The sequence below is a fragment of the Echinops telfairi genome, unplaced genomic scaffold (assembly GCF_000313985.2).
Source record: "Echinops telfairi isolate 266 unplaced genomic scaffold, ASM31398v2 ScPeMD7_7468;HRSCAF=8506_0, whole genome shotgun sequence".
NCBI lineage: Eukaryota > Metazoa > Chordata > Mammalia > Afrosoricida > Tenrecidae > Echinops > Echinops telfairi.
This window is the reverse complement of record NW_022111369.1, coordinates 89,014,956-89,027,277: the sequence shown is the minus strand read 5'-3', so window position 1 is coordinate 89,027,277 and position 12,322 is coordinate 89,014,956. Positions and strand designations below refer to the sequence as shown.

At 39.0% G+C, this 12,322-nt stretch overlaps 1 protein-coding gene across 1 annotated transcript in view; it reads left to right on the top strand.

The window, feature by feature from the left end:
* Positions 1 to 12,322, top strand: part of PCDH7 (protocadherin 7) — a 509,222-nt gene extending 496,900 nt beyond the window's left edge. The window contains exon 4 of the mRNA XM_045284109.1: positions 11,660 to 12,322. Within this exon, the coding sequence (XP_045140044.1) occupies positions 11,660 to 12,036 (377 nt within the window). The 3' untranslated portion in view covers positions 12,037 to 12,322. The remainder of the gene's footprint in view (positions 1 to 11,659) is intronic.

The window sequence follows — 12,322 nt, the reverse complement described above, 5'->3', positions numbered from 1 at the left end:
AGTTCAGCTATAGAGCTAATGTACAATTGTATTCTATCACCAAATGGAAACTACCCAGCTATAACAGAAAGCTTTACAAATTTAGACTATTGCCGAAAGTGACTACCTGTCACTTATAGCTCTTCTAGTCATACCAGCAAAGTTTCACTTCCCAATAAGACTAATATAAAATACTGAACAGATCTCCTCGATTTAAAATTTTAATCTGATTGATATTGTTTTTATATAAACTTCCAGAATTACAAGAATTCACTTTCTCTATTATGATAAATGAACTATGACCAATTGTTGGCATTTCAAGACACTGATTTAAAGTAAATGTTAGAAGTAGATTTTTATGAAGTAAAATGAGTTTTCAAACTAGTAATTCATCCCTAAAAATTAGTTTATATCAAAGTGAAGCCCTTTAAATGACTAATCTAAAATATTAGCATCAAACTGAATTATTTTGCTTACTTCTATATACATTTTCTGTCATTTATTTGCCTTTAATTCATTCTCTGATGGAAATTCATTTGCCATATGAAATCTCTGTTTCTCATCTTTAGACATTGAATATTAAGTATTTCTAAACCTTTGGTTCTAAGTCAAAACAAAGAAAATAATTCTGAGTATAAGAAACGTATCCTTTTTTCTCCCATTCACCCAAATATTGGAAGTGTGTTGGAATTGTAATCTTTGAATCCCACTGAAATGTTATGCAAAAGTTGATGGATATATATGTGGATTTGTGAGGGAAACAATAGTTCTAGTTTTCATTAGCTTATTTAAGTTATGACCTTCAAATACCAAAAATGTATTTTTTTAAATTAACATAAAAGAACTCCAGGGTCTAGAACACGTATCAGAAAAGCTTTGCTTATCGTAATAGGAACATAAACAGGAATGGTGAAGACACCCCATATCGGGGTATGTTAACTTGTGAAATAAATGACCCTAACCTCATTTTGGATTTCATAACTTCTCTTAATCATTACTAGAGTTCTTCTCATTTCTACTACATTCTTGTTCTTCTCCCACTCTGGTCCATCATGGAATTGAAATCACTCTGTTAAATAAATCTGTTTCATCCTGAGAGGGAAATGAAAATGGAAATGAGGTCCACATCTCTGGTGTGTATAAATTGATCACTCCCAAGCAGTCCCCATGTAGTTTTTCTGCTGTAGTGCAGTTTTCACATGCCAACCAGCAGATTCCTGTTTGAGTTGATTCAGCAAGGCATTTTGAGACATGGCATGCACATTCTCCACTGTATATGATAATGCCACATTCAAAATGACAGTGGTCGAAGCCTCAGGTCGGAAAATGCTTCTTGAGATACATTCAATTGCTATTTAGCTGAGTTTAGCCTAAGGTATAGAAAAAGAAGTTGCTGATGCTTTCAAACATGTTTAAGCATTTTAATGTCATCGTGGAATGTCAAGCTGAAGTAGAGCACTTCCAGGTATAATACAGTGAAATCTTGTAATTAGAGGACCAGAATCGCTATGGCCTTGAAATGGTAGCTATCTGCTTGAACTGCTTAATTAAATGTCTTACACCTCTGAAAACACTCTTTTGATAGGTTGTACTTGCCATAAGTTTGGCTACCTTTGTTGCCCAAAGATAAAAGGAATGAATTGTTTATAGATGCCAGAACATTCTGCTGAAACCTGTTCATCATGTGAGCAACATCTAAGCCCCTGCAGCAAGTGATGGATGCTGTGCCTGAAGTACAGTGTCCTGGAATCAAGCTTGTGAAATTTTTGTGCACACCTGTTTCTGGGTTTCATAACCTCTCATAATCAATATCAGAGCTCAGAGAAGCTGATATTTATCAGGGAGAGAACCCTGGTGCCTTGCATGGAAGGTGTGAATTCTACTACTGAGCAACCAAATCTTCTGGCCAAATTTACACAGCCACTAAGTGACAAAGTTAGGATTTGAAATCAGTGTCCCCAATTTCAGAGCAAATTTCTTTATGGATTAATTTATTTCATGAGGGAATTCAAGAAGAATGTTATATCTTCACATCCTTTAATCTGCACGATCTTTTTGGCTACTATTTGCCAAACTCCCTATATCAGACACTGTGCTTTGAGATGTTATGCCTTAATTCTTTCATCCCCATAATCAATGGGCTAATACGTTTATAGGTTAAAGATGAGAAAATCAAGGCTCAGAAGCCTTGATTTCTGAAGCTAAACATCTTCAGAAACACATATAGCTATGTTAAGCCTCTAAATACGCTTTTTATCACAAGCACACTGTCCCTTGAATGACCTACTCAGGAGTGGTGTAAACAACCAAGGCAAATCATTGCTCTCAAATCTATGCAGACTAACAGCAACCTTATAAGACAGACAAAAACTGCAGGGTTTCCAATGATGAAAATCTTTATGGAGACAGATTTCTATCTTTCCCCACTGGAGCAGCTAATGCATGTGAACTGCTAGATTTTGGTTAAAACTGAAAAGCTTAACCACTGACCACAAGAGTTCCTTCCCAGAAATTGTATATGATTTTAAAGGGAGTGAATAAAGCAAAGCCCCACACTCACTACCATCAAGTCAATTCTGACTCATAGTGATCCGATAGGACCTTATGGGACAAAGTAGAACTACCCATCTTTGTTAATCAAAGGCGTTAATCTTTACAGAAACAACAATCCACATTCAAACTGCAGGCCGTGAGGTTAGGGGTCCAATATGTAATCCACTATACTACTTATAGATAGTTTATTAACAATCTATGATATGCAGATGACACACCTTGCTTGTTGACAATGAGGAGGACTTGAAGCACTTGCTGATGAAGGTCTAGGATTGCAGCCTTCAGTATGGATTATGACTCAGAGGGAAGAGGACCCAAATCCTCACAATTAGGCCGGTGGGTAGCATCATGATAAATGGAGAAAATTTGAACCTGTCAAGCATTTTGTCCTGCTTGGATCCACAATCAATGCTCAAGGAAGCAGCAATCAAGGGATCAAAGGATGCATTGCAGTAGGCAAATCTGATGCACAAGACCTCTCTAATGTGTTGAAAAGTAAGGATGTTCCTTTGAGAACTAAAGGGAGCCACGCTAGTATACTTTTCAATGGCCTCATATGCACGTGAATGCTGGACATTGAATAAGGTAGATCAAAGCATCAATGCCTTTGAATTATGGTGCTGAAGAACAATACTGGATGAACAAAAGAAAAATCAAATCTGTCTAGGAAGATGTACAGCCAGAATGCTCCTTAGAGGCAAGGAGGACATTTCATTGCACATACTTTGGACATGTTGTCGGGAGAGACCAGTCCCTGGAGAAGGACCTCATGTTTGGTAATATAAAGAGGCAGCCAGAAAGAGGAATGTCCTCAACAGGAAGCAGTGACAATGGCTGCAACAATAGGTTCAAACTAAGAAAAAACTATGAGGGTGGCACAGGACAGAGCAGTGTCTCTTTATGTTGTGTCATTGGTCAAGACGGACTTAATGGCCACCTAACAAAAACAACAACCTAGAGATGATCCTTGAATCATCTTTTAATTAGGTTGGATTCTGTGATTCTATGATAAATTACAACACTCTGGATGTTAAGTCCTTCCCTGTGTCTTTCTGCTCACTCTAGTAGGTGCTGGATATTTAGTGGATCACAAATCATTTATCTGAAATAGTAATTTTCAGATAAATCATCCATTACATGTTGCTTTCTCAAAATCAAACAAAAACGCTCAGTACCACTGAATCGGTTCTGACTCATAGCCATCTTAAATCCTCAGAGTCAAGCGGAAGAGATCTTCCTGTTACTTATATTAAACAAACAAACTCAACTCGGTGTTTACCTCTTGAACTCATACCTTCAGCATTAACATTTACTCACTACAGTAATGCATTTCCAAATGCATTTTGTCCAACTTCGATTTATTTAATGATTTATTCAGTCATATCATATCCAGCAAAAACAAATAGTTTTCTACTAACCCAAAAAGCCAAGCCCACTGTCATAGAGTCAATTTCAACTCATAGCAACCGTATACGGTGTTTTTGATACTGCAAATCTTTGTGGGAACGGACAACTTCATCTTTCTCCCTATGAACAGCTGGTAGGGTTATAGCTGTTGACCTGCTGGTTATCAGTGCAATATTTATCCCACAAAACCACGAGGACACCTTAATTTTATGTCAGCCATTTAAAAAGAAATCATTTTATTGGGGGCTCGTACATCTCTTATCACAATCCACACATACATCCATTGTCTCAAGCACATTTGTATATATGTTGCTATCATCATTTTCAAAACATTTTCTTTCTACTTGAGCCCTTGGTATCAGCTCCTCATTTTTTCCCTCCCTCCCTCATGAACCCTTGATAATTTATAAATTATTATTATTTGTTCATGTCTTGCACTGTCCAATGTTTCCCTTTACCCCCTTGTCTGTTATCCATCCCCCTGGGTGGCAGTTATAGGTAGGTCCTTGCGACCGGTTCCCTCTTTCTCCCACACCTTTCCATTCCCCTCCTGGTATGGCTACTCTCAATATTTGTCCTGAGGAGTTTATGTGTCCTACAGTCCCTGTATTTCCAGATCTTATCCGTACCCATGTACATGCTTTGGTCTAGCCAGATTTGTAAGGTAGAATTAGGGTCATAATAATGAGGGGGAGGAAGCGTTAAAAAACCAGAGGAAAGCTGTATGCTTTATCAGTGCTATACTGCACTCTGACTGGCCCCTCATCTCTCCATGACCCTTCTGTAAGGGGGTATCCAATTGCTTACAGAATGGCTTTGGGCCTTCACTCTGTACTACCCCGCTCATTCACATTATGATTTTTTGCTCTGGGTCTTTGATGCCTGATACATGATCCCATCGACACCTCATGATCACACAGGCTAGTTACTTCTTCCATGTGGGCTTTGTTGCTTCTCAGCTAGATGACAACTTGTTTATCTTCAAACATTTAAGACCCCAGACGCTATATCTTTTGATAGCCAGGCACCATCAGCTTTCTTCACCACACTTGCTTATGCACCTGCTTTGTCTTCAACAATCATGTTGGGAAGGTGAGCAACTCAGAGTGCTGGATTATTAGAACAAAGTGTTCTTGTGTTGAGGGAATACTTGAATAGAGGCCCAATGTCCATCTGCTTCCTTAATACTAAACCTACAAATATGTACATAGATCTATTTTCCCATCGTCATATATAAATATATTTATATATGCACATGCCTGTATTTAGACCTCTATAAATTCCCTTTGCCTCCTAGGTTTTTCCTCTATTTCCTTTTACTTTCCTCTTGCCCCACTATCATGTTCAACCTTCATTTGGGTTTCAGTAATTCCTCTTGGTTACATTGCCTTGATCAAACCCTACCAGACCTCATACACCCTCCTCGCCATCAACTTTTGGTCACTTGTTGTTCCCTTGTCCCTGGGTTTGTAAACATCCACTTCCTTTCCCCTGCCTCCCCCTCTCCCATGTCCCCCCAGAACTGTCATCCCATTGCTCTCTATTAGGGCTTGTTTATCCCACCTATCCCATAGAGATAGACATGCAGCAACAACAATATGCACAAACACAAGACTGAGCACAACAAAGCAACAATATAAAATAAAACAATAGCTACAACAAAAAGAAAAGCCTATAAATAGTTCAAGGTCTATTTGTTATCATTTATGAGTGTTTTCCTGTGCAGTCTGATGGGACACTACACCTGGCCCCACAGTCTATTTTGGTGTTCCCTGGGGCCTTCCTTGCTCTGCCTCCCTTGCTACTCTGTTGCATGCCCCCAGCATCTCACCTAGGTGTGGTGGGATCAGGGTGAGTACAATTCCTGCTGTGTGTCTCCGTATCATGTCTCATGGTGGGGCTGGCCCTATGGTCTTCTCTGTGCATTGGATGCTCTGAGCAGAAATGTCTTCAGGGCTTGGTGGGCCAGGATGTGCTTCACTCTTTTTTCCTCCCCCCTCATTGGCTCCTGTGTGCTCTGATCAAACACATCCCTCTCCTTGAGCTGTAACTTCAGTACTGTCCTCTGAAGTGAATTCCTCTGGAGGGAAGGGTGGCTGTCCACTTAGTTGGTAATGGGGTCGGTCCCTCAGGCCTCTCTATCGGTTCCCTGCTTCATGCCAGTGTGTTGCATTCTTGTCTTGGAGCTCTAGGTTGAAGTCTGGTCCCTCTTTCCCTGTGGAGATATAAACAACATCCTCCCCTTTGTGGGTTAGTGTCCTGCCCCCCCCCCCTCACCCCCCGGCTACCCATGTCTTTCCCCACCCCCTCCTTTTTAGTTGGCTACCATATGTAGCCCTGGGTTTAGTCTGGCCCCTGCCATTTTACCTGGACCTCACCCAGGAATGTTTATATACAGTAGCTTCTTCCCTAAGCCCCTTTTGGATTTTTTGAGCTTACCTCAGTGGACTCATGTCATACTTGTCCTTTTGTGCTTGGCTTACTTCGCTTAGCATGATTTCCTCCAATTCTTCCCATGTGGCAATGTGCTTCATGCGTTAATCGCTGCTTTTTAGGGATGTGTAGTACTCCACTGTATGTATGTACCACAGTTTTTTAATCCATTCCTCTTTTGATGGAAATTTGGATTGTTTCCAACTCCTTGCAATTATGAACTGCACCGCGATGAACATTGGAGCACAGATGTCTGGCCGTGGTTTGTTTCTTGTCTCTTCTGGGTATATTCCCAGTAGGGAGATTGCTGGAGCATATGGTAGCTCAATTTTCATCTGTTTTAAATATCACCAAATCGATTTCCATAATGGCTGTACATATCTATAGGTCCATCAGCATTAGATGAGTGTTCCTATCTCCCCACAGCCCCTCCAATGCTTGTTACTTTCTGATTTTTTGAATTGGCCTATCTTTGAGGGTGTTAGGTGGTCTCTCATAGTTGTTTTAATTTCTCTTGTGGCTACAGATCTGGAACATTTTCTCAGATGTTTATTGGCCATTTAGATTTCTGCCCTTGAGAAACTTCTGTTCAGGTCCTTTGTCCACCTCTTCAGTGGACAATTCTTTTTTTTCTTGTTGTAAATTAGCAGAGTATTGTGGATTTTAGTAATAAGGCCTTTTAATACTAAATGTCGTATTAAATGGTAAAGTACATATCTTCTTAGATTGGAGACAAAAATGTGATGTAGAGTGGGTGGCCAGAAAATGTAACTTGGCATAAATACAAGCTTTCCTGGTGGAACATTCTCTTCAAGAGTCTTAAGGATTTTACTGTGCTGCCCTATAATAACGCTGCCTTTAATGGTTCCTGAATTGTGTAGGATAGCTTCTGAAACCATTAAATGCTTCAATAAATCTCTGTACTTCTTGTTATTTCTAATGATTCTACTGTATTCTCTCTGTCACTTTTGGTTGAGGTCACGGAAGCAGCATCTAGCCTAATCTTCTCACCACCCACCCATGGGCTGTGTCTAGCAAGGAGGACTATCTTTCATTTAGAGAGGAAATGACTTCGTAAGCCAATATGCCCCTACTTTCATTAATTTATAGTGTTGAGGAGTTTGTACCATAATTTTATTAAATATTAAAACTCATGATTATTTTTTGATATCTATGTCTATGCTGCTCAGATTTTTCTCTCCGATCCTCTCTGTCTCCCTCTTTCTCTCCTTCTCACTCTCACTATCTGAGTTATAGCATTTCTCATAAGTTTAGGTGGCAGCAATTGTGTTCTAAATCACTCAGCTGTTACATTTGAAGAAGAGTAATATGGCATCCTGAGATCAACGCTAAAGGGAAAGTCAAAACACTTGTTCTTCAGCCTCTCATCTCTTGTAGGTTTGGAACCTGGGTGTAGCTCTCCTCCTTGCTAGTGAGTTCAAGGGACAATGGGTGGGTGGTGGGGCGCAGGATAAGGTGTAGGAAAGTACTTTATTATATTATGTGTTGTTGTGAAATATTTTCCTCTAGGATGATTTTAAACCCATGTACTTCAGAGAGGGAAGTTAGTGCTATGTAAGAGAGAACTTGGGCTCTCCAAAGTGATGCAATGATTCTGGTAAATAGCATAACTAGTGAAAAATAAAGCTTTGAATGCAACACTAAGGCAAGAAGAACAGGATTGCTTAATGCCATTTCTGTACCCAATTTTTCAAGGTTTGATATGATGGAGTACAGAAACAGAAATAAAAGCAAACAGCCTAAATGCTTTTTAAGATAAGGTAGTAATGGTGGAAGTTATGACTATGATCCCACAACTATGGATATTGTAAAAGTTTATCTTAGAAATGATGATGGTTAGACTTTGCCTCCCTTTACTTGAACATGTTATCCAAACCAATAGTCAGAGAAGAGCCCAGCACTAACTAAAATACAGGCCAGTGAAATTGGGGAAGACCCTCAGTGAGAAAGAGTGACAGAGTGGCTGCAATAATGACTCAAACATAGATGATTATGAGGATGGCACAAGACTGGACAATATTTTATCCCAGCAGTTCTTAACCTGTGAGTCGTGACCCCTTTGGGGGTCAAATGACCGTTTCACAGTGGCTGCTGATTCATAATAGTAGCAATGATGAAGTAGTAATGAGAATAATGTTATGGTTGGGGGTCACCCCAACCTGAGGAACTGTATGAAAGGGTCTCGGCATTCGGAAGGTGGAGGACCACTGTTTCATTCTGTTATTCATAGGTTGCCACGAGTCAGAACTAGTTCCACAGCATCTAACAACAACATTTTTCAAGAAGTCTTAGTCGTGCCAGATGACTTTGTCAATGAATATTGTGTGTAGTTTTTGTGTTCTAGGTATTTTACAATATATACTTGCATAATTAAGAGAATATATAAACACTGAAAAATACTATTCCATGCATGCCTGCTGTTAATAAATTACACCTTAATATAAATTGCATTTGTTAATCATTGATGTTTCTTTTGAGTCATCAAAATTGGAAGTTTTGATTGCTCATGATGAATCTCTTATAGCCTTTCTTGATTATTTTTTAAATTTGATGACAAACACCGCAGCATGTCTCAGCCAATTAAGCTTGTCAGCTTCCACTGTGGTCCCTAATCAAGTGTTTGACTTTGGAAATGACAGGGAATCCTTATTAAAAGCTGTGCTTCCTGGATAGAGACGTGGCAGCCTTCTTATGAATAATAACAGAGAAGACAAGTCATCTTTTCTTAAGCAATAAATAGAAGTCCGTTTCACCAGGAATGTCCTAGACTATAAGATTGGGGAAATGAATGGCAGATTGTCTCATTAATGGCACGTTAGAAACGGAGCTCAGATAAGCATATCTTGGTTTTAGACTCTACTGGTAGTTCATGGAGTCCCGGTGGTGGAATGATTAAGTGCTAAGCTGCTTACCTAAAGGTCAGCAGTTCAATCCTACCAGTCATTTTTGAGATAGAAAGCCAAGACTTTCTATTCCTCTAAATATTGCCAGCCTTCGAGACCCTATGGAGGTGTTCTACACTGTCTTAAAGGGCCACAGTGCGTATTAATTGGCTTGAAGACAAGCTGTTTTTAGTTTGTTTGTATTATAGCTAAATTCCTGATTATTGTCAAATTTCTTGAGAGGTATTTTCATAGTGAAATATGAGTTTGAACTCATTAAAGGGGTGATGGAAAATATTTACTGAAAATTGGATCTTATTGTATAGTTTGTATTTTAAGGAGTCTTTTTCAGATTACAATTTAGAATGCTTTTTAAAAAGAAAAGAAAGGACCTACAATGGGAAATATTTCCAAAGAACTCAGTTTCATTTTTAATTGAGAAAAATTTGCACCAATTTGATTACAAAAATCACTGAACTTTTTTGTTACTATTATTTGTGGTAAGGTGTCATCAATTCAGGTCCAACTCTTAGTGACACTACGTACCACTGACACAAAACATCACCTAGTTCTGCGCCACCCTCACGATTGTTTGTATGTTTGAATACATTGTTGTAGCCACTGTCAATCCATTTCATCAAGGGCCTTTCTCCTTTGTGCCGATTCTCCATTCTACTAAGCATGGTGTCCTTGTGCAGGGAAGGATCTCCCGTGATACCATGTCCAAAGTGTGTGAAACTAAGTCTAACATCCTTGCTTCTAAGGGATACTCTGGCTGTATTTCTTCCAAGACAGAGCTGTTGGTTCTTTTGGCAGTCTGCGTCATTGCCAATATTTTTCACCAACACCATAGTTCAAAGCCATGGACTTTTCTTTGGTCTTCCTTTATAAATGTCCAACTTTTACATGCATATGGACATTTGAAAATACCATCATTGAAAAAAAAAATAAAGTGAATTATTGGAGTGACTTGATTCAGGAGATTAGCTAAGAAAAGTTTATAAAGCATTCTATTCAAATGATAGCCAAGGCCAAAGTAGGAATATAATGTTAAATTGTGTGTGTGTGTGTGTGTGCGGGTTGTGTGTGTGTATAATAAAACAGAGGGTAAAACTTAAATATCTTGCAAATAAAAATATAATTATTTTTATTTTAAAGAGAATCTACCAAATATTATGTAAATAAAAATCTCATTTATGTCCTTTATGGATATATATAGAGGTCAAAATATGTTGTTCTCTAAATCCAAAACGTTGTTATAAAATGATACAGTGTAATATAAAGTAGAGCAGAGCCATCTAATTTTTTTTGTTTGGCAATAATATAAGCTATTAAATAGATTAAATAGAACCTTAGAAATTGTTCTCTTGGAATCTGGTGAGGCAAAACAGGTTTTTGATTTTCCCTCCCAAATATGTCTGAAGAAGGTGAAAAGGATTTATTTTTAACACTGAGCAAGTACATAGTCATTCTCTAAAGATATATAGACATAATGATTTTAATTACATATACACATAATTATTAAATGCCATCTTTAATCTTGAACTCTAAAAACTATCTGGAGTTGATTTAGCACTTTCGGATTAAGAGACATTTCCCATTTCACTAGGAAACACCATTAATTAGGAATATATGTTTTTTCTTCAAAAGGTTAGGAACTTAACATATATACACATTTCATTTAAAATAAAATTTCTATTCTACTTAAACATTGACAAATGTAGTGCTCTGTCAACACTCACACCACATATAAGACCACCTGACATGACATAGGTGGGGTAAATAAACATATTACTGACATATTCATACTCAAAGATAATCATACTTTGTATTTTCACTTCTTACCACATTATTTGCTAAAATGTGGGTTCTACTTTTGAGTCGCCCCAATTGAATATATTTTAAAAATAAGGTTTTGCAGATTTGCATCCATGAATAATTAATAAGCCAGAGGGACTCAAACTGGCAAAAGTACACCATTTCTGGGATAATTTATAAACACATAAAATTATCTGTTTGGGTTTAGCAATTTTTGTGGATGTACAAAAATATATTTCCACATTAGTAGACTTCCTACTTGCAACCATCCACCTGCCCCCATCCTGTAACAAATTCATGCACACCTGCCCCTTGGACACGATTAAATCATTTTCTCTAATCATCTCTTTGTAAAATATTTGATGTTTTTGCAAAACCTTGTTTTTAATATACATGCAATTAAAGCAAAAAGAAACCTTTCTAAGGGATGATACGCTGAAAAATACTGGGAAAGGGGACATAAGACAGCATGGGAGGTATATGTTGTGTTCTCCAGTTTCCTACAGACTAGGAACATATGTTGGGAGAAGGGTCCACTCTCACTGGCTTCTTCTCTTTGGTTTCAGATTCAAGGCCTCTTCCAGATGTAGCCCTGACCGGCAAGTGCACCCGCGAGTGTGACGAATACGGCCACTCGGACTCCTGCTGGATGCCCGTGCGCACTTCTCCGGAGCGGAAGAAAAGCCAGCCCAAACTCTCCACTTTCATGCCCGTCGATGAACGAGGAAGTCAGGAAAGGCTGGCCAATGGCGAGGCCGCCCTCATGGGGGACCGCAACAGAAACCTCCTCAACAAAAAGCTGACCTCGTCCTATGACACCTTCAGTGCGCCTAGTTTTAGTCAAAGTGAGGAAGCCAACCCTGAGGATATTCCCCTGACCAAAACGGGGGAATACAAGCCATCTCCCGTCAATACGCTCACTAGAAGAGAAGTTTACCTGTAGGCTATGAAGGAGCAACGGCAAAATTCTTTTCATGTATGAGAAGGAGAATAAGGAAGGGGGGAACCTTACCAAGCAAACCCGGTTCATCAAAAAGAGGGGGCTACCAAAGAGACAAAGCTTTGCCTGCCACTTCTGCCTCCAGATCAGGCCTTTAGTGATACTGTGAGCCTGGTTCTAATGTACACTGTAGAATCCGTCCTTGGGATTGCATGTCTGAACCCCTCGCTGATTCCCAACACTCACTCTTCCTTTGCCCCCTTGCTCCCTTCAAAAATAGGAGGGGAAA